This window comes from Heliangelus exortis, chromosome 1, assembly GCF_036169615.1.
Source record: "Heliangelus exortis chromosome 1, bHelExo1.hap1, whole genome shotgun sequence".
NCBI classification, from domain to species: Eukaryota; Metazoa; Chordata; class Aves; order Apodiformes; family Trochilidae; genus Heliangelus; species Heliangelus exortis.
Window position 1 is genome coordinate 125,028,055 of NC_092422.1, and position 23,651 is coordinate 125,051,705.

General features: G+C 36.7%; 1 protein-coding gene across 1 annotated transcript in view; it reads left to right on the forward strand.

Moving 5' to 3' along the window:
* Nucleotides 1-16,135: 16,135 nt before the first annotated feature.
* DCN (decorin) overlaps nt 16,136-23,651 on the forward strand; it is a 38,486-nt gene continuing 30,970 nt past the window's right edge. The window contains exons 1-2 of the mRNA XM_071765444.1: nt 16,136-16,338; nt 20,450-20,682. Of these exons, the coding sequence (XP_071621545.1) occupies nt 20,478-20,682 (205 nt within the window). The 5' untranslated portion in view covers nt 16,136-16,338; nt 20,450-20,477. The remainder of the gene's footprint in view (nt 16,339-20,449; nt 20,683-23,651) is intronic.

The following is a 23,651-nucleotide window of genomic DNA, read 5'->3' on the forward strand; positions in this document are numbered from 1 at the left end:
TTTTCCTGATTTGTTTCGTTAGGTTTTTCCTTTGGTTTTGTTTTTTTTTGGTTTTCTTTATTTTTTTCATATTCAAAAGCTCTGGGATATGTTTTGATCACTGGAACAGGAAGGTTTTATGAGGTTGTTACAGGCCCTGTAACTTCTTGGCCCCTTCACTTTGTTTACAGTTGGTCTTGTTCTCTAGAAGCAGACTTGAAGAGTTTAATCCAGCAGGTTTGTTCAGTAATGAGCAGAACAGCACTGAGTTAAGAGTTTGGACAATATGGATCGTAATAGGTGGTTTACACTTCAGCTATTCCTTTTATTGAAGAAGAAGATTAATCCCTGTTAACAATTTCTGTTCCATATTACATCCAAAATTCTTGGGTGTATCTTCAAGATGTATCAAGAAATATGAACATGCATGTCAAGGCCAGCATGTTACCTAATATTTACAGTTAATAGGTTGACTAATATTTATGACTATCTTATAGCATATAATTTTTACCCAGAATAATGCAGAGTAAAACCTGTAGGGTCCTTGAAATTGCTTGTCTCCATTAATCATATTCAAATCTCAAACAGCTGTAAGAATATTCAGAAAATTTAAAGTTGTCTGTAAGAAAAGAGTCATCATCTGCCTATGGAGATCATTATATGAAAACATGTGTCATGGAAATTTCATACACCAGCTGGAATTAAAAGTATTTAAACTGTGATGAGTTCTGAGTTACCACTACATTTTGATGTTTATAATGGCAAAATATTTTCAAGCGTTCAAACAAGCTGTAAATTACATTGCTTAAGGTTTCTGTATTTATTATTACTCAATTTATGTAATTAATACATGAAAGTTGTTCCAAATTAATATCTGAAAGTTACCTCTGATAATTTTTCATCCCTTTCCCCAAAAGAAATGACAATGTCAATATATTTAAAAATATACCCAAGTTGCTGGAGTATGTCCAGAGAAGAGCAACCAAGCTGGTGAAGGGTCTGAGGCACATGTCTTATGAGGAGTGGCTGAGGGAACTCAGGTTGTTCAGTCTGGAGAAGAGGAAGCAGGGGAGAGACCTTATTGCTCCCTACAACTACCTGAAAGGAGGTTGTAGCAAGGGGGTGGTCAGTCTCTTCTTACTATTAACTAGAGATAGAAGGAGGGCGAATGGCTTCGAGTTGCACCAGGGAAAATTTAGGTTGGTTTTTAGGAAAAAGCTTCTTTACAAAAAGCTTACAGAAAGAGTTACTAAGCACTGGATGAGGCTGCCCAGGGAAGAGGTTGAATCAATATCCCTAAGTGTTCTAAAAATCAGACAGGTACTGTGCTTAGGGACATGGTTTAGCAGTGGACTGGTAGAGCTGGGTAAAGAGAGTTGGTTTAAAGGTTGGACTGCCTGATCTTACGGGTCTTTTCCCATCTGAATAATGATATGAAATCACTGACAACTAACAATTCAAAGGTGGAAATGGTCTATTTCTGAAAGATAAGCTATTTGCCAAGAAAAGTTATACGGATTCAAGGATTTGTATTGTTTTGTTTTCAGTTACTGCTTTTTGTCAACATCCCTGCACTTTCATAAGTGCTGGTAAGTACAAACTAATACCACCTTTCAAGAAGATCTTATGGATGGAACACAAAAAAGCAGTGTTTTGAATGTCACTGAAATATGTATAATTTTAATATTAAGATTTATACCATAGATCCTAGAGAAGTGAAACCAAAAATAAGTCTTAGTTGTTAGATAAATATGCAAGAAGAAGCACTTCTAGTCAAAGAATTAAAAAAAAATCCTACAACCTCAATCTTTGTATTGTTTCAGCTATTCAGATGGCAGAAATATTTTCCTGGAGTATAAAATTATTCTACTTGATTCCTAGAAGTACTCCAAGCACATTAAAAATTTAGAAGTGACAGTATTAGCAAAAAGGAATCCTGTCTAGAATCCATTCTGTCTAACAGACTGAATGTTAATTCATTAGGAGCAGTTTGTACTCTGCCTGCTCTCATACTGTCCATGTGTATCGTAATAAAATAAAACTCAACAGTAACAGAGACATAGGAGTCTATTACATGCTATTTCTCAAATGCCTACATGAAGAATGTCTGCCTTTTCAAGGAAAGATAAAGATTTAGATACTATATCTGAGAAATCCTAAGTAGTTTCTTACCATTAATGGAGACATATGTGGCCTGGGAAAAGTCCATATTAGTTAAATCAGTTGTTCTTCTAAATGTTTTCTGCAGAACTAAAATACAAATCATTACTAAAATATATGTGAACATTTCCTTTTTCAGTATGTGAAATATCATTAGTCTTCCTGTAATGTTTTATTCATATGTGATTTCACAGTAGCTTAAATTTTTTAATACAATTCCCAATACATACTTGTGTCCAGGTATGTGGTCTCATTTTAGAAGTGCTGAATTCATGCATTTTCCACTGAGCAAACACAACTGAGCTGATGCACAAAATTGTCCTATATGTCTTATCCAACATCCCCTGAAATTAAGGAAAAAATAATTCCCTTGTGTGCTGCAATATGAAGAAGTTTGCCAAGTCCTTTTACTATAGGCATCCTCTCAAAGGTTTTTTTGAGTTTCTAGACAGAATTCAGTAATAAAGTTGGGTTTTGGAGTAAATTTTTTATTTCTGATCACTGATCATTATTTTGGAAAATATGTTTCCAAATGATTCCTGCCATAATGATTGTTGGTTAAGGACAGTGGCAAAACTCAATACATTACAATATTTCATACTTAGCACATCACACAGAATTTTCCCTACAAGCTATTTAAGATAGAGAGAAAATATTTTTCAGTGTTCTGTCAGAAGGCAGAAGAGGTGTATTGGAGAAAAATGAAAATAATCTTGAGTAAATGCACCATAATAATATTATTAAACCTATTTTTGTATTTAAGCCTATTAATTCAGGCAATTTTCTCACGGCCTCTCATATAATCTATTTATACTGTGTGTGTCTGAACAATATGTGACTGAGAATGGTATTTATTTTGCTTCTAAATCATACTGGGAAGCGTTCATTGCCCTCCTTTAAATAAGCATTTAGAACTTCCTGCTTCTTGTGAAAAAAAGAGAAAAAAAAGATGCTTTTTTTTAAATTATGTGCAAAGATGAATGAATTTTGAGGGGAAAAAAATGGTAATTGAATAACCTGGTCCAAAGAGCAGCAGTGCTTCTTAAATAAAGCAAATTTTTTAAAAAAATGAAATACAGGAAATAAATATTTGAATAAATTATGTAAAAAATTACACAGTGCAGATCTACAAAACAGATTTTCCTACTAATTTATGAATGCCCTTGAGCCTTGTGCATCCCTCTGGGCCCATCCTAGATAAGCTGCAGAAGCACTGTGAAGCACTAGAAGAAGACTTACCTGTGGTAGCCTTTACTCTTCTGCCCTTATCATCCTTTGTGTAAACCTAGAACTACACCAGGGCAGCCCAGCTGAAATACTCAGGTAATACCCTTTCTGGCAGTGCTCAGTGAGCAGCCACATTGCTGTCAGTGGCCTTTCTGTGACAAACAAGGAGTTTGGAGTCTAGTGTCCAATAATATCATTTCAGTGTTCAGTCCACCCTCCCTGTCTTTTAGAATTTAAGAAAAAGCTCACTGTTTACATGAAGAAAAGTTGAATGTAGAATTTGGCTTGTAGCAATCCAGGTTCCTTTTCCTGGAAGTGACTGAAGAAACTTTGCAGCAAGAGAGAAAGTAGAAAGAAGAATAACCCAGTGGGAGTGTTCAAGTGTACATACTTTTTAAGTCCCATTGGTGAATAATGGGAAAAGATGTCAGAAAAATATATGTGCTAGGGGAGGAAAACTTTAAGTCATTCAGTCTGGAAAGCAATAAGCATAGCTTCAATTTTAATCTTTCTCCTTTCTCTATCTAGTGCTCTCATCCCTTATTCTGTCTTCTGCTTTTGAGTTTCCCTTTTAATTTATTTAATACTTTATCAACATTAGATCTTCTATGAGTGATGTGATTTTTCAAAAGAGAATCTCCCTCTCTTACATTTAGTGGAATTTAATACAAAATATAATGAATATAACTATTTTGCCATTTCCACATCCACCCTCCAAGAATGGCTTTCACAAGAAAATATGTGGATTTCGAACAGTCTCTTCAGTGCCAGAAAAATCTCTGCTGTTTCTATGAGACTCCATAGTCCCACTGAACTGCCTGTCTATTCTTTCAGCTCTACAAGACACACAGTTGTGTGTCACGGGTTACAATGTTCCCTGAGTAACTGGTTCATGTGAAATGACTTGCTATAAAATTTGCATCTACATTTTTATTATACCAGTAAAGAGAAAAACTCAGGCTCAATGGTATGGCAAACTTACTCCATAATTTCTTGCTTCAGACACATTGGAAGACAAGAATCTTTTGTCTGGATCTAATTAAACATACCAAAAAATTTCTCTGAAATAATATGTACTCCCCATGAAATAATTACAAATGATCTCTGCAAGGATTAAAAAAAAAAACAAAACCCACCCAAAACTAAATCAGTCCAACTTAAATGTCTGCTCTTAGCCCAGTTGTAGTATATTGAATATAGTGTTATATTTAATTTTAATCTGGGTTATTTACACCAGACATACTGAAGAAATTGATGTCTGCAGTCCCTAAAGGAAAACTGTAATTTTTTTGCATGATGTTTTTTTTTTTCTGTCTGAGAAAGATCTGCTACTTCTGACATCGGAAGTAGATGTTTGATTTCAGTCATTCTTTGTTAAATGCATAATGGTGTTCAGAAATACCACCCAGATTATATGAATAATGTGGTTGTTGATCACTAGCTCTGTCTTTAAGACACAATGGAGTATGGCACAAATCTTTTGCTGAATTCTGCCTGCATTAAGTGATATGACCACGCAATCAGTACACAAAAGCAGACAAAAGCAACTGACATAAAATGTTTTAGGGTAGTTCTTAGAGCTTTGGCACTGACATTCACTGTCATCCCTAAAGAAGATACCTAGACATTAACCTTTTAATGGCTGAATTTATGTTTGTTGATTCAGCCAATCCTGAAGTCTAGAGAAAAAACAGGAGTTCAAGATGGTAATTTTTTACATTGCTTTAGTCAGAAGATGATGTGTCAGTTCTTCTTTCTTGTCTCAGAATACTCATCTTTGGGTTTTAGGTTCTTTTTGATTTGTGAGTTATTTTTTGTATTCTGAAGTAAGAGAATTAACCAGTGCATTCAGATCTTGCTTCATTACCATCAGTCAAGTAAAGACCATAAGGGAAGGCAAGGCATTCAAATAGTCCATCTCACAGTTCTTTTAAAATGTGATTATAATGCCACTGAGATATAGAAATCCTTGGCCAGCTCAAGTATATTTTTCACAGAAAGTCAGTGTCATCATTCTTTCACAAAAGAGGGAATGAAGCTAGATGTGATGAAGTCATCTGAGATAATTTGTATTTGTAGCTGGTATGGTGTCTTTGTGTTGGATGGAAAGGTGGAGGTTCATTTTTTTCATTTTTTGAAAACTTAAGAAAATATAACACAGTGATAAAAATTTGTTTTAAAAAAAAAAAAAAAAAAAAAAAAAAGGGAGGGGAAAAAAACCCCAACAGAACAAAACAGATTCAGAGATTTAATAATTTTCAAGGGAATGGTAACTAGACCAGGAGTCAATCCTTTCAAAAATCTTTACTATCAATAAACATCTCCACAGATAAGAACACAAGAATTTTTAGTATAGCAGACAAAGTACAGAGGATGATTGCTCTGATTAAAGTGTTAGGTACATCATTTTAAAATTAAATTAAGACAATCTGTGGGAGAATAAATTAGTCATCAGAGGTCTGGGAATAAAAGTGGAGCAACAGAAATGGTCAGAGTAGTTGCTCGGAAAAGTCTCAGGAAGGAAATTACAACATTCTTCAAGTATGCAAAATGTTGCCATGAAGAAGACTGTGATGAGTTGTCCTGCAGAAAGTAGAACAAAGAGTAAATTTGCTTAATTTACTTAATTTGCAGCAGAGATTCACATTTGATATTGGGAAGTTTTACTAAGCATTATAGGAGCTGGGTAACAGAGCTGGGGAGTGGAATCCTCCTGGATCTGCCTGGACACAGGGAACAGAAGCAGCCACAGCTGGAAATTCAGCATTTCTGAGAGGTGCTTTACAGATGTTGCCTCACAGCAGGAAGGTGGACTCAATGTTATCCTTTATTCTCTCTTCTGTATTGCTATTATTAGTGTGATTTCTGTGCTGAATATGTCACAAGCTTGCAGTGGAATATCGCCAGTGAGAAAACGTGTGGTAGCTTCTGCTTCACAGTTGTAACATGCAGATTGTATGCTATAAAGTATTGCTGGGTTATCAGCTCAAAAGCTTTATCAGCTTCAAAAGAGTATTTTAAAGCTTCTGTGTACAGTTTTAAGGTCTACAACTCATGCCACTCATGTCAAATTAATTGCATTATCTTACCTTAGGTTGAATATACTTTTTCCTGTAAATCAAAGAACACTGAAGGAAACCATTTAGTTATGCTTGGCAAGCCTATCAACTCTGTGTCATATTTACTATGTGAAATATAGCTGGTTAATATGCTTTTGAATAAGAGAGATATGGGACTCCAGATTGTAGGCACTCATTGAAAAATCTTACTGAGTTAAATAGGAATGCAACAAATATACATTTATAGAAATTATTCAAAACTCAGGAGAACCAAATAATGAATGATATTCTTTCAACAGAAGTTTTACATGGAAAAGGATGCAGAACAGACCTCTTCAATAAGAATAGAATTTTCTTTTAATTTTCTATGTGATTGTGTTGACTCTTTAAAAAATACTATACTGGTTTGTTTCCTGTGATATACTTTTGGACTTTTATATTAATCAGATTTCCTATCTGATCATTTTAGGTCTTCTTCTCTTTAAAGATCTGGGTGATCATAAGGACAAGTAAAGGATATTGTGATAAAATAATTTCTAAATAAAAATACATCTGAATATAAAGCCATTGCTCATGATGATAGAGAATATTCTTGTGTCCAGTACAGCCTATGTTGTGTACACTGTTCTCTGAAAGCCAAGAGACTGGAAGAATTAAGAAATGGACATACAGTTTTCTGAGACTTAGGAAATCATGTGCTGATGGGTTTTGGACTAACTTGTGGACTCCAGAAAAGCTATCAGAGAAATCCATAGTTCAGTAAGCAGCAGGTCTTAACCAAAATCAAGCTTTTACTTTTAAGATAAGCCTGGGAAGTCTGGTCAAATGGCACATATCTGTCAATTCGGTTCACCAGCTTTAGACAAACAAAATGAAACTATGGGAAAAAAAGAGGGCAAAGTACTCTGGATATCTACAAATGTCATGTTTAATTAAGTTACTAATTTGCTGCATAATTGCCATCTTCCCTGACTCAAGAGTTTATATTATAGTCACAGGAACTGTTAAGGTCATCTTTACCATTCAGAGCATCAAATGGAAAATTCCTAAGTGCATATCTCTCCTTAATTGACGATGAAAATACTCACTTGAATATTTGCTTTGGTGAAAAATGGGAATATGTAATAGGCAAAATTTCCAATTTTTTTTTTTTCAGAAGGGGCCAAACAGATCTCAGGATGGTGAGGAAATTAATTCAAGGAATAATCAATATTATATAAACTTTTATTATAATACAGTAATTACATTCTGTTTTCCCTTGATGAAAGATAACTGGCATGATTTTTAAAAGTTTCAAACCTGAAATAAAAGAATATGAATTTTCATCTTTTACAATGACTAATCTTTTATTATAAACAGAAGGTCATATTAATGTTCCATTAAAAAAATATAAAAAATATAAAAAAATAATATATACTGAGTATTATCTTATAAGAGAAATCATTAAAAAATACTGTCAGAAAGGCTGAACCTCCTTTCAGGTTTCAACAAATACTTTGTAAAACTATGAAAAAACATTTTACTGTCTCCAGCATATTTGGCAGTTACATTTCATACATTTTGTACTTTTTTTAGTGGCACCGATTTTGTTCTCCTTTAATCTGAAACATACTGTAATAAATTATGTAATAACTACTTGAAAAGGAAACTGTATGAATAAGCTGCTTGCTTTGGAAAGTAGCACTGAACTGTGTCAATGAACACAAAATCTGAGAGGGTTTGGGGCATTTTGCAGAAAAGCCAGGGGAATTCCAGTAAGTGGTGGGGGATATAAAATGGCTGGCCAGTAACATTTGTGGAGAGTTGTCAGATCAACCTAAGAAACGAGGTTATGTGACGTGCTGGCAAGAGATGAAATAGAGGTCTATGCCCCAGAGTGGAAGGTTTTATTGTCCTTGTTGCCAAGGACTTGACTCCATCAGACTGGTCAGGTCATGGAGCTTCTCAGCCTGGCAATGCCACCTCTTTGCTAATGAAGGGTATGAATGATCTCTGTGACTCCAGGTCAAATTTCAAGTTTATCACTTCAAAACCAGAGAACAAAATAAATACTTATTAAAGTAATTTTAACCCTGAGGAGCCCTACCTTGCCCCTGCAAGCCTGCTGTAATCATAAGAGGGAGGATTATTCTGCTGGAGCTGGGGGTTTACAAAGTCCTTGGGACCAGAAGGAAAAGTGAGTTAGCAAAATGGACTCTGTCAACCCATATATGTTTTTGTCCCTGATGTACACTTGATAAATAGATTATAATTATTAGATATGCACTTCAGATCTAAACAGTAGGCGTCCTTTAGGCTAAAATATAATCTATTTCATAGCCACAGTAGTATGCATGAAAAAATACCACCAACAAAGCCGCAAAAGTAAGGCTTTTGGAAGGCCCTAGAGATTCTATGAAGTCCTCTAAATTATTAGAATTATCTTGGAGGTACTTTTAAAATGTGTTTTTCTCTCCTCTGTCCAATAATTTGAAAAATACTGTTCTGGTATTTTTTCTTTTGTGCCTTACTTCTATTGCTTCTTTTGCCAGATGTTTCTCATTTTATACTGACACAAAAATGGCATTGCAGGCTGTGAACGGGTTACGTACAGTGTCAACTCTTCCTCAGAGAGCTTAGTTTTCTAATTGTGACTGAAATATAGGTAATTCCTCTGGCAGAGCTGATTCAAATAGTTTTGAGGAGACACAGGAGGCAGGAACACAGTGGAGAACTTGAACAATGTGACAAATGATTGTTCGAACCTGTCCAAGTCTCAATATTCAATTTGCAGTGGTTTTGGTTTTATAAATGAAGAACAGTCCCTGAATAGATCTTTCTCTTGCAAGGATATGTGTGGCTTCTTCAGAGGCAAGCTTTCCATCTTGTTATAAAAAGCTATACAGTCATTTTGAAGCATCCTATTTAATTTTTACGTGCAAGGCATCCTTACATTTAGTTAAATAACTCCACTCTTAAACTAGTTCAATAGACTGAGATTTTCCAAAGTGACAAGTTAATGTGGGTGCCTGACTGTTTTCTTAACCCATCCTCCAGTGACTTCTACAATACTTGATTTTCAAAACTGCTCTGAAAGTCTCTTTAAAAATCAGATCTATTAGAGATATTTTGGAAAACTGTTAGTCATTTTTCCAGTCATTGAGGTCTAAGGGTTTGGGTTTCTTGTATATTATGATAGATGAAGATAAGTCAAGAAAGTCAGTGGTGAAATTTTGAAATGGTATAAATCACAGGGTACTGTGATTTCAGTGAAATGGTATGATTTATGTCTCCAGGAGGTGTGTTCCAGCATGCTCATAAATTCATCTGTTACATTTGTAGATCTAAAAAGAACCCCATAAAACCAAATTAAAAACCAGACCTAAGTCAAATACATTCAAACAAAGAAGTTTAACTTTTATTAAGTTGAAACTATGGATATGAGTGTTATCCTCTAAATTAAAATATAAATATTTTTGGGGGAACATGGTATGAAATAAAGAAGTACATGCAGGACATGTAAAGAAGGAAATAAAACAATGAGAAATGTAGAAAAAGGATAGCCTTTTTTTTTTTTTTTTTTTTCTTTTTTTAGTTACCAGTAAACATTCCACTGTAACTCAACAGCTGAAGGAATCACCATCACATTAAAGTTTCTACATGTAGAATTTAATTCTCTTTTGTTTAGGAAAACTCATGTTTTATTCAGTCTGACTATGGAAAATTACTGTTGAGGAACATTAGTGCAATTACTTGCTCAAAGCAATCCTTTTAAGAGCTTATTTATAAGAATACGAGTAGAATGTGCTTTAAATAACAGTCAAAAGAAAGACCATATCTCTTTAATGGCAAATTAAAATGAATGACTCTTCAATAACTAATGAAATGCAATGGATATTAAGATTGTTCCCTGAACAATACTGTAGCCTGGAAGCCTTTAATGGCTGACAACCCTAATACCAAAGGAAATGAAAGAAATTTGATTCTATATTGACAGAAAAAGACTATTAAAGTATTCAAGACTTCTTTTAAAAAATATTCTGAACCATGATAGTGTGAAAATGAATTTTAAAACTTTCAAGTTTTTACAAACTTCCACTTAGCCCATTTTGAAGAGGCTTGTATTCTACTTTTAAATGTCTTCAGATAAGGTAAAATTTGAGTATATTCTGAATGCTAGGTAGTACCTGTCCTGTTTGGACTTCAGTCCCACATCATTACTTTTCTTCATTATGTTCCAAATTGACTCAAATGAAGTGAGTTACTTCAGAGGTTCAATAGTTATGAAAAAGCACATCCTTTTCGTTTGAACTCCACAGGGCACACCCTGTTTAGACAGGGTTGGTTCTCATGTAACTCATCACCATCCATTTTTAAGATACTCAACAATTCCTTTCTATAGCAAGGCCACACAATCCAAACAAAACTATTAAGTTTTACAGTGCTGTTACTTATATCTTCAAAGTCACCATTTCATATATTTAGCTAAATGACAAGTTATCTACTCAGCAGATTGCCAGCATACAAGAATGAGCATTTTAATATAGAAACACATACACAAACCCTACCGTAAAAGTCTTTTTTTTTTTCTATCCCACACTCTTTTCTCAGTAGTACACTGACCCGCTCCCCCTGAAAATGTTTACTCTCTGTGATGACTAAATTTGAAATCAAGGATGACCTGACAATTCACATGGTTTTCACAATCTGGGAATAGGCTGTTCAGAGCTGCACAGGATATGTCTCATTTTGAATGTTGGTTCATAACCCCTGACTAACAGAGGACATGCAAAGAGTATAGTTCTAACATTTGCATGAATTACTGTCATCCTTTTCTAGGGCATTGTGTAATCCAGCTGGGGTGATGAGGCTTGTCCAGGGCATGACATAAGGGCCATCAGAATGAGATTTAAAGTCTGCATTTTTCATCTGAACCTTGAAAATGGTTGGATTCCAACTAAAGATACAGCAAAATATTAAAAAAAAAACCAAAAAACCAAAAAACAAAAAACCAAAGTCTGAAGAAGCAGTTACTCATTTAAAATTTCATTTCCTCCTACCTAAACTAAACCTCTCCTTTCCATTCATCACTCCCTCTTTTATGGCCCACACTCCCAGAATAACACATTTTCTTGGGAAGGTATGTTCCATAGGGAACTGTAACCTCCTGGTACTTTTGATAAGGGACATCTGCCAGAACACTCTTTCCTTCATGTAAGAGTTTTTCCAAAGGGGAAAAGCCTGACGACACTCACACAGTAGACAGTCAGGAACAAAATATAATGCTGTCTGTCACTGAAACACAGCAAATGGAACACCTGAGTACTAATACAGAGGTATTTCAGTGTGTATGATAACAAATGCTTTTGTGTAAGTTTTCTTCAACATTAGTTCAAGGGGAAGAGGTAAAGTCAAAGTGAGTTTCTGGGGTCTTCGATCCATGATCACTTTCACTTTCACTCTTTGTTTCTAGGATGGCCAGGAGCTGCAAGGACTCATATAAAGTCTGGTTTTACCTATTTGCTGCATTTTTGAAGCATAGAGGTAACAGCGATCTCAACACACATATCTACGGTACAAAAGGCTGAGGAATACTTAAGACAGGATTACTCCTCACTGATGGAAGTTCAGAGCATTTAAAACCACAGTGAGTAGCAAGACTACATTGATATGTGATTATTTCCTGCAGCTGATGGATACACTTGGGGAAAAAAAAACAAAAAATACAAAAAAAATTCAGGAGGGAAGAGAAATGCCAGTGGAAAGGAAAGGAAATACCAGATTCAGGAACAGATTGGCCTTTCCATAAGAAAGAGACCAAAATAAAGGAAAATATCACACCTGGAATTCTTCATCTGTGGACGATTAGAATTTGTTTCCTACTGTGATCTGTAGATCCCACAGACTCCCTTTCAAATAGAGCAAGAAGATGACCCTGAGGGCTAAAGAGTGCATGCTCTTGCAGAGTAGAAAACAGAGAAAGGAAGACAGTCAGGGATGGAAGACACTATTCTTCTGAAGAGAGGGCTCTGTATTTTGAAGTTAGGTTGATTGTGTTCAAATAGTTATACAGAAAGTGCTTTCACAGCCACAGAAAAATAGTGCTACTGATAGCACACATCCAAAATTTGATATGTTGGCCCTTTTGATCTGTAGAAAATGCCCAGAAGTTCAGGACTGTAATTTCTGAGGTCACAGAGCACTAAAGGAAACTTTGATACTCAGAATATCCAGAAATTACATTTCTGTCTCTTTAGCTACCTTTTCAGTCTGTGCCTTGGTCAATATTTACCTGAATCAGTGTTTACTAAGCTTGGGTCAATATTTACTCGCACTTTTAGTAGAGAAACTCCATTGCTATGGTAAAGAACAGTTTATAACAGATGAGTGGAAGAAATTAAGCCTAGTGTAGAAAGGAAAAGAGAGGAAAGGAAGGCAGTAGTATATTAGAGAACACGAAGGATGCCCATGCTAGGGAGCTAACAAAGCCCAGGAATGAGTTATAAAGAGAGAGCAGGTGGAGAGGGACCTGGTGAGGCAGCCAAACAAGGGTCTGGTTTTATTCCTTCCTCATGGGGATTGGCACGTACCTAGCTAGTTCATGAGGATGGTGAGGAAGTTTTGCTTGCCCTCTTCCTTATCACAATCACAACAATGCTAACCAGTCCTTGATCATCAAAGCTGCGATCTACTAGAAGGCAGCCCAAGAAAAATGCCTTTTCCTGTGGTGGAAACTTAGAATGAGGAAGAACCTGAACCTCTGAGCCACCATGTTCCTGCACGACAGACCCAGTACTTCTTTTCTGCTTTCATCCCAGTAACATTCTGGATTGTAATGAATGTTACTTTTCCCTGCCCGCCCCCCACCCATGCTCCCTTAATAATAAGACTTCCTTTCCATCCCCAGGGGCAGATTATGTCAGCTCTCCATTCTCCTGAGGAACCTGCAACCCGTGCTGGCAGTGCTGGGTGCCTGATGGATGTGCCTCCCTTCCAGCTCTGGGTAGCTCTGGGAGCTCTTCTTTCCCCAGAGTGTTTGCTCTTTACTGAGCAGCTGCTCATCTCCTCCCTGCGGAGCCACTGGGCCCAAGCAGAGAAGTCAACAAGAGGCAGGCAGGCAGGCAGGCTTCCTATCTCCTCTCCCAACATTCCCTTTTGAAAGGTTCACAAAATAAGCTGTGAGCAAATGAAGCAGATGCTATCCATCAAAATTTAATAAAAAAACCTGTTATATAAGTAACATTAACATGCAGTTGCCCGTAGCTTTCTGGAAATCAGTATTTGGAGCAGCACTTAGTCCTATAAGTTGGTTAAATTTGAGTAATAAAATCATATAGTAACCAAGATTGTTCTAATCATGATTTTTTTATATATTGACTAAGCTGTAGTCAAAGTAGGTTAGACTGGGAAAGTGTTTATCGATGTGGTTATGTGTGGTTATGGGCCTTTTTATTACATAATGTCAATATTATTGCTAGGTTGTGTTTTTTTTCTTTTAAATGTTTATCTTCTGAGTGACATAACAGAGGGCAAAGGGTGGTGTTAAAGAATACTTTTATAAGAAAGGATCCCACATTCCCATAAAAGCACAGAAATGACTTGAAACATTTAATAGGCTCCTGAATCAATATTCAGCATTATAAGACCTCTCCCATTCAGTTTTTTGAGTCATCCACTTTCTGCACTTTCAATTTCAGCAGGGCTTGGATGGCTACCACATACCTCTTTTGTCTCCAAGTATTGACAGACAGCATGGGTCTTTTCATAATTCCTAAAGGTGGTAACATCTTTTCCCCTCTGAACTTCTTGGGATGGACTTTGTTAGCAAAAATGTAGGAAAATTCTCCTTCTATGGACAGCTGGTCCTCTGCAGGCAGACTGGGAGTCTCCAGCCCACACAGCAAGCACCTTGTGCTCCACCTGCATGCTTTTGTTTGACTCTTAATGCCTACAGAAAAAAAAAAGGAGAGGTGGCTGTCCATCTCCTCCTGTGTCTCCAAAGACAGGACTAAGTTATTAAATTAAAACACCTTTCAACCCGTTACCAGACATCAGAAAAAACGTATTACAATTTTACTGGGAAAGGATACGAATGGGTTTTGTGAAGCAAGCTGACAATGAGTTTACCCTGACCTGTTCCTCATCAAATCTTGCTCTGAAATGTTTTTAAACACCAGATGCAGCTGGTGACCAAGGTTCAAATAACTGACATTACTAAGATGCAGCCAAGATTTCAGCAAGCCTCATGGCGACACTTCTGGACAGAGATAAGGCTTTGTAGTAAGCATGAAAGCTTGGAACACTACTAATCATATGTACAAAAATGTCACAACAAAAATTCATTAGCAGTCTCAAATCCAGTGGAGAGCCAGGAGAAAGAAGTTCTGGCTGAAGGACTAGGGGTAAATAAATGATCCTTAACTTTTAGAGTGAAGTATATAAAAAATCTGCAATAGAAGATGTCTGGTTACACCTTTGTTCTACATTGACCAAAACTTGCAGTCAAATTTTCTACCATGCTTTCTTCCACCAAAGGAGAACAATTATAAGAGCTGTTTTAATAGCTCTTCTTTTAATTAAATTAAGAGAATAGCTAAAACTTCAAACAGTTATTGTGTTTCTAAAAATTCAGACTTCTTTAAGTATCATTTCACATTTTACAGACTTTAATTTCAGATTTGCACCTGGTCTTAGCCTAGAGGCAGAAACAAAAGGATACAAGTCAAAACACAGAGACACAAACCTCCAGTACTTAGACAGGACAGCTAGCAGCACAGGGAAGCTACACATGTTCACAATGTGTTTGGTTTACTAAATAAATAGTAATTATTGTATTTGCTCTCCTTTCAGTTTGCTAGATTTTAAATTTGTGTAGTAACAGAGAAACTGCATTGTAGGTCCCATTGATATTTACAGCGGAACAGAAATTACTAAAATAAATATAAATATGAAAAACTAGCCAGATACTTTTTTCCTTTTGTGCTTTAAAAAAATCTCCACCATCTCTTAAAAAAAAAAAAACAACAAAAAACCGAAACAAAAAAACCCCCAAACTATACCAAAAAACAGTTAAACATAATTTCCCCTCTGCTTTGCTGTCCTGGTGAGAAAGCAGTAAAAAAGAGGAAAGTTTATATAGAGCAGTTCTAACCACAAATGTTAGAATTGTTCTACTAATGAAAACATGATTTTCATATATATCAAAAACATACTGTATTCTGAAGAAGTGCATGAAAACACTATTATTATACAGGATGATGGTTTATTACACTATATACTTCTTGGTTTGACAATTATTATATCATAAGCAAAGGCAAGCTGATATCTGTTTAAATGGTTTTACCTAAAGTTACCCCTTTTTTCTGATATGAATCTCCACTTTGAGTAACTCCAGGATTAATTTTGTATAATTTCCTTGAATTCCAATTGCTGTAACAAGAGGAACAGCCAAACATTTTTCTCAGTAATGAGTCAGAAAAAAAACATACTTAAAACCAAGAAAACTTTCCTAAATATATGTTGTAGGGACATAAATAAAATAAATAAGATGAATTACAGCTAAGCATCTGTCTTACAGTGTACAAGTAGCTCGGGATTCTAAACAGATGAAAAAGAAATAAAGCAAATGAAAAAAAAAAAAAGAGGAAAAGAAAGCAAAAGGGCTGATAAAGTTTCTGGCTACAATACAGGAGACATATCATTACCATATGATCTAATGTGGGTGTCAGCCTGGATTGTGTTCATTGAGAGAAACCTTGTTTTTTAACTGTGCTATGGAATAGAAGCAGGAGGGTTTTCCACCAAGTGACAGTCACTGAGCTGAACTTACCCCCTCCTCCTTTCCACACCTGCAAAGCCTTTTGCCTGGGTTGAATATTTAGTTTAATTACATCTCAGCTTTGAGAGCTCCTGTTGCAAATCCCTGGATTAAAAGGTATGGTTTTCAGTAATTCTCCTGAACTATGCTGCACTAATAAAACTTCAGGCAAGTCTACGGCAAGAGCTAGCTGAATTTTAAGAGAAGCAAGGAAAAAATCCTACTAAATGTTTAGCAATGTTAGGTTTTGTTTCTAGCACTTCTGTTCCTCGGGAACATGAGAATGCATTCTCAAGGACTGTGTGGATTTCCTACTGTTTATTTGACTGCTCTGTCGCTTGTTTTGATTTGTTTAAGCACGGCTATAGTCCTTTCTTTTTCCTTACTGTAAACTTTTGCAGCAGTATATTCTCTGTTTGCAGTCCAGTGTTTTGGATCGGTGATGTAGTAAGGGAAAAAAATGTGTGAGTTCTTACATTTCTGTTTTAAACTGTACTCTGTTATTTCTTCTGCATTTGGATTTCTTCGTATTTATTCCAAGCATTAATGAATATAATTTCTATTTCAGAGAAAAATATGTGTAGTTAATATGTTAGTTAATCAGGCTCAATGCATGCCTTTGTAATGTTAGAAAGTGCTGTGTTACAGTATACAAACAAGGGACCACATTTAAAGAAGGTTCCTATGAATGAAATAGTAGAAAAGAAAATTCCTAGAGCTGAAACTCCCGTTAACAGAGTTTTAATCTCTTTAAAACTTCCAGCTCCTAGGACTTTATTACACAAAATGAGTAAAACTTTTACAAGGGATTTTTTTTGTTTGGTTTGGTTTGGTTTTTGTTTTGAAGCTGCACATATTGTTTAGCTTTTCTTTTGTGGCATTTCAGGAGATTTCTGACTGTAAGTGAACTAATATTTAAATCTTAGTATTAAGGTAAACTGACAAGAAGACCACCAATACAGTGGTGACGTGAACTGATGAAGCGTATTTCCAGTGGTATTTTAAACTGAAATGTGGCCAAGTATATGGTATAGTTTCCTCTGTTTGTGGAAAAGTCTTCCTCATTGTAAACACATAATTAAAACAAATTTAAACAGTTATGTCTTGCAGACATAAATATTGTGTCACAGACCTTTAAAAATTCAGACTTTTTTCCCCTTCTCTCTTTTTTTGTAAGTGAAATGTAAACATTTCTTTGAAGTAGTGCTGTATATATTTTTTCTGTTTGTGTTCATTTACACATGCAAACAATAGGAACAGATATGTGTGCCTTAAGTACAAATACCTAAACAAAGAAATACATCAGACACATATCTTTCCCTATTTCCTGATTAATATGTAACTTGTGCATGCTGTTTTCTCTGCTGTGTCCTCAAATTAGATCATTGATATCCTTTGTTGTCCTAGAGTTTTCCTTAATACACAGCTCTTACTGATTTTATTATAGTTTTGACAAAACAAGGGCCAAAGGAAAAGGCCTACTAAAGGATTTATCTGAGATAAACAAAGCCATCAGTATTAATGTGAACAAGAAATAAAGTGTAAAGACACTTCTAAAGTGCCTTTGCATTGGGTTTTTTTCTGGGTTTTTTTGTTTGCTTTTTTTTGAGGGGTAGTAATTTAACTCCAGGATAAGCTCTTGATTGAGCATTCTTAGGATCAGTGGTGCTTCAGCAGTGACCCTGGGGTAAATACAAGCTGTTATAAATATATAAAAATATTTTTTAAATATGCAAATACATAAACAAGAGCTGGGGAAATTCTTTAAAAAGTACTGTCTGCCAGTGCTATGTAAGAGTTGGTGTGCAACATTCCCAGTGTTTATTGATGTTAATATGCATTCTAAAAACCTTTTTACTGGGGTTATGGTTTATTGATCGTTTTCATGAGGCAGCTTATTATGATGAAGGGTGATGATTTAGCAAATTTCTCTTCCCATTTCAGACTATTAATGAGTTGCATTGTTATTTTACAGTAATTTGCACATGATCATGATTATTTAAAAAAATCTTGATTTAGATTAAGCCATGCTAAGAACTCACCACTATGTATTAACACCACTTTGCTGTGACATCCTTACTTGTCCGTGTGTACTCTGCATGCATCACGGGGGTGTTGCTGGGGAACAGACACAGCCCCAGTGTTGGTGGGGGCCAAGGCAGGAGGGAGCACTGGAGGATGGCCTAGATGGGGACACAGCCTTCCCCTCCTACATGGCATGAGTTTTCACAGCCCTGAGCTAGGCTAAGAGGACATGGTCCAACTCTCTAGTTGAGGGGTTACAAAACCCCTCAGTGCACGCAGAAGGGAGTATGTCTGCTCCAGGAGTAGAAAAAATTTTCAAGTCCAACTGAGAAACCAACTATGACTCCTGAAGTGGCAACAGAAATGGTATTTTGTTCCATGTGAAGTCAGTTTGAAGTCTCTGGAACATCTGAAGGTGTTCAAACCCTGTTTTCTTATTAGGTAGATGACAGAAAAACACTAGCATATTTTATACAGTAACCTTGGCATCCTTTGAAGTCTGAGCCCTCAAGGTTTTTGTAGTATTGCATTATTAGCATCTCTAGGTAGGAATTCATACAGGGAGTTGTCCCCAGGTAAAGTATAGATTGCACCTAATTCCAGGCCTGCGTCTTTTATTTATTTGGCATTCTTTTTATACTAATCACTTCTGTTAGAGTAACTGGATATGGTATCCTAGACAGAGAATACTCAGTACACTAAAGTTACCTAACATCTGCTCATGTCAGCCATCTAAAAGTCAGTAGGTTCTATATGTCAGTGTAGAGAGGCAGACAGTCCTCTTCCTCTCCTTCTCCTCCATTATTCCAATCTTTCCATAAGTTAATATGGAGTTGAGTAATACTATACCACGCCCCTAACTAGTGGATAACTTCTGCTGGAAAAAAATTAATGCCAGCTACTGTCCAGACAAGGCATTTTGGAAATTATTGACCCAAAGGAGCAAGTGCACATTTTTGCTTTCATTTAAAAAAAGTAACATCTCTATTCAGATCTATGCTATCCATTCTAAGAAAGGGATCCTAAATGAATGACAAGTTTGCCTTTGACAGCTTAAAGGCAGTTTTCTTCTCTTTTTGTTCCTGTGGGGGTCTAAAAACAACCCATAAGGGTTTTTAAAATACAAGTCTCTACATAAATAGTAAAAAACAAGCTCCTTACACAAAATAAATAGTAAAAGAAAATAATTTTTAGAAAGCTAGCTGATCTACACAGCCTTGATATAAAATTTGCAAACAATTGTGTTGTAATTTCTCTTTACCACACAATACAGGCAGCACAATGTACAGTGTGTTGAAATGCATTTAGGCCTAGGTCCTAAGAACATGAACTTAAACAGTTTCCCTTGTTAATATCTATGGCAGTACATATTCATGTATAGTTGTTCTTGAACATTAATCCCTGTAGACTGAGGCCCTGAAGTCCCATTAGAAAGTGTGCTGACAATAGTACAAGCACCAATTCAGATGCTTATGCAGTGCAAAGCAGAGGGTTTTTCATAAAATCCCCTAGCCAAAAATTTGAAAATCAAGCCAAGAATATCCATTATAACACAACATTGCATTCCATTTTATTGTGCTTTTTAAACAGGAAAAGAAGTTTAGTTCATTTAAACAACTTAAGATCTTCCCTTCTCTCTCTACCCCATAAGTAGATACTTCTCTTTCTCATTCATTTTCACTAGGCTATAATTTAAAACACACAGCAAGCTGGCACTTTAAAAAACAGTTCTCAAGACGTGAAATACTGCATTACAGTGAGCTTGGGAACCTCAGGTTCATCCCCAGGGAACAAACTCATTGATATGAAACAAATGCTAATGAAATCAAATGGACTATTATGTTGGCAGAAAACATACACATGGAAAATGTGGCTTATTGTTTTGACTGTTTTGCATAACAAAATTTACAGAGCTCCCTGTTCTTAATAAATATAACTCTAAATATGCAAACAGATGTGTTTACAGTTGCCTTTAAACTGCTCTGTTAAAAAAAAAAAAAAAGAAAAAAACCAAGAAAAAAAGCCTATTGAAAAGCAGTTAGCAGGCTCCTATCATGTAACTGTCCTATTTTCACAGTTCAGTTTTCATTTATTGAAAGGAATAGTTATGCAATTGTTGGGTATGCTGGACCTCCTTCAGCAGGAACTGTGCAGCTCTGGGAAACCAATACTTGTGCTGTAAATCTCCCACTTTGATCCCTAGGTTCTGCCCAGAGTCGATGAACTAAGCCATGAGGCTGGCTCTTCTCTTTGTCCTACTGCTGCCAGCATGCTTGGCCAAGCCCTTCCACCAGCAGGGCCTCTTTGACTTTATGCTGGAGGATGAAGGCTCAGCTGATATGCCTCCAACAGATGATCCTGTCATATCTGGATTTGGACCAGTCTGCCCCTTCCGCTGCCAGTGCCATCTTCGTGTGGTGCAGTGCTCTGACCTAGGTAAGCCCACAAATGTCTTCATGGGGAACACAGCTTACATTCTAGACGTGGCTTTGCAGCTGAGATGCTGAGGCTGCTACACTCTGCCATTCTGTAACTGGGGTTTTGTGAAAGAAATGTGCTACAGCTACTGTTAATTGCAATGTAGTATATGAAGTAGGCCATAAACCCTGACCAGATGCACATTTGTTGTCACCCTGAAGAACAATTTTTTTTTCGTGTATATTTTGTGTATCTACGTTTCATTTCTTCTTTGAAATACCACAGATTTAAAGTTGTAGATCAAGTAACTTTTCAACTGTATTTCTTCAAATGTATATTGCATAAATTCATTGAGGTCAGATGTGGGGAAGAAAACGTTTAAAAGGTTCTTGATTGCATGGTTCAGGCTCAAATAGCCTTAATCATATTACCTAGTACCTCAAGATAGAAATCATCCCATTTCCACTGGAATACATGTACATGTAATAACCAATGCTATATATACAAATCATATATGCCAGAATAAGCTCTTTGGAGCAAACAGCTTGGAAACACTCAGGAAAAAAAAAAAAATTAACAGATTTTGGAGCTCCTTATTAAATGTCTTCTTCAGACACTGTTTAAGCTGAACGATGTGAACCTTTCTCACAACTTCTTTTACTCCTTCATGTGCAAGAGTTTGTCTGCACAGCCAGGCCAGCAGGATGTGAAGCCATGCCTGCCTCACTGTGTTTGACTTTCTCATGCAGAAAGCTCAAGTCATGAAATTGACTCTGGTGAGACTGCTCTTGGTTTAAGCCAGTATTATTCAGTTTAAGTCACTGTGCAGTGCAGAAAACCAGTTAAAGTTCATTTTGCTCACAGGAAAATAAGGCAATGTAATCAGTGAACAGAAAAGTAACTTTTCTTAGGATTTTATAGAATTTTATTTTTTCTAAATGTCTTATCTCAAATAGATGTATCTATTTTCCTATTTTATAGCATTGGCTCTGATAATTACTTATAAATCATGGCACAAATCCACCAATTAAGACCTGGGTCTCATTGTGGTGGGTGTCATGTAATTACAGAAAGGAGGAGGAAACATTAGTTACATCCCTAGAAACTTCTGTGAATTTACTAAAGTGAGCCACACAATTATGCAATAGATGTGTTTGGCAAAGGCCCAGTGAACAATGCAGGCCAAGTTGCACAAACGAGCATGGACTAACCCAGCCATGCATTTATAAAGCTTCCACAGTACTGTCCCTGTTGAAAGAAAATTTCTTTTTTTTGACCATTTAGCTGCCAAAGAGTATCAAACATGGGGTGGAGAGTGAGCAGGAGGTTGCCCCATGTGTCACGAAGGTCTTAGATTTTACTGCTGGCTAATGCTGATGGCATTTAAGGTATTTTCAGAACTTGTCCTCAGTGTGCTTCAATTTTGCAGACTGTAAGAAGCTTTTGCTTGGTAAAAAAAGTAGAAATATTCACGCAGGAACCCTTTGTTACTGTATTTGCTCCTGTGATCATTCAACTTTCCTTCAGTAACTCCAAAGAGTTGCACTATAGTCCATTGCCTCCACTGCCTACAGATGCTTCTGGGTTAATAGAGCTTTATACTGACCAGGAGACTCAGAAATTAAGGTCCCAGATCTCTGTTTCCCAGATAATTTTGAGAAGGGTGATAAGAAAGAGATATATTTTGAGCCTGGTCTAAGCCTACAGACTAAAGATACAGCAACAAAAATATTTTGAAGCAGCTGGGCTGATAACATTTAGCCCCTGGGCATGAAGGAAGAGAAGGTGCCTGGGATTAAAATATGCAGCCCTGAACAATAAATAATATTTCCCCGGCAAAGCTCATGGAATTAATAAACATTCAGGGTTCCTCAGCCTTGGTATTAAGTTTCATATATCTTTGTTACATGTAGCTACATCAGCCCCTGACCAGTGGTGGCCCAAGGGATTGGCTCACCAGGGTTCAGGCCTGATGGCCGCCCCTGCAGACAGGGTCAGGACATCTGTGTGTAATGCCTGATTACAGGAAAATCTGCCCTCCCTTCTCTTCTTCTCCCACCTTGAACCTGTTTCTGTGTGACTCAGACTCAGACGTGGTCAGATTTACCTATGGACTTGAGGGAAGCCAGGAACTGGCTCCAAGAGCTTTCATTGAGATACTGCCAGGAGGACCTACCATGGTCCTGGATGGTGAGATGAAGGGTGCTTGGGGTACAGCAAGAAGGAAGGCAATGTGTGCACAGGTGCCATGAAACCAGCAGGGACAATTCCACTTCCCTGCTAACTGCAGCTAACTCCTGGCCTGTCTCTCCCTTCAGCCCCAGGCACTTCCAACCCAAGCAAATTAGCTACCTTGCTCCCCCAAAATTATAAAATTTAGTCATCTTGTCCCATGTGCACTAACAGAAGAAAAAACTCCAGGCAACAAGAAGACTCCTCCCAGGGATATGCTAAGAGCTTATTAAATTAAGACTTTCACAGTAAAGTTGAAATCTGGATCAGGATCCTTCATCCACTCACTCTCTGGGTGTGGAAGGAGGCCTCTTTGCAGCCACTAGCCCCTGGGTACGGGGGACGTGTCAGAGCAAGGCAGCTGGAGGACCTGAACATGGGCTACTTATGGAGAGGTCTCCTCTCCCTCAGCATGCTGCTTTTTGTGCCCAAAGGGGAATTTACTGTTTGTAAACTCTTGCTTTGTAAGGAAAAAGCCAACTATCTGACAGAGAGTTATGTAAATAAACCACAGAACAATCTCATCCAGGGCCCAGGGATCAGGTTTTCCCCTTTTCTCATGAGCACTGGATGAGAATAATAAAAATATCCAAACTCAATAAAAACAGTGAAAAAAAAATACCCAGTAGTCCAATTACACTCTTGTCAGCTGAATTTTTGCATTCCTGAACTTTTAAGCTTCAGTCACATCTTCCTAAGCACATACCTCCAATTTAATTTATTTTGCCTCCAAGCCAAGAGCTGAGTTAGCAGGA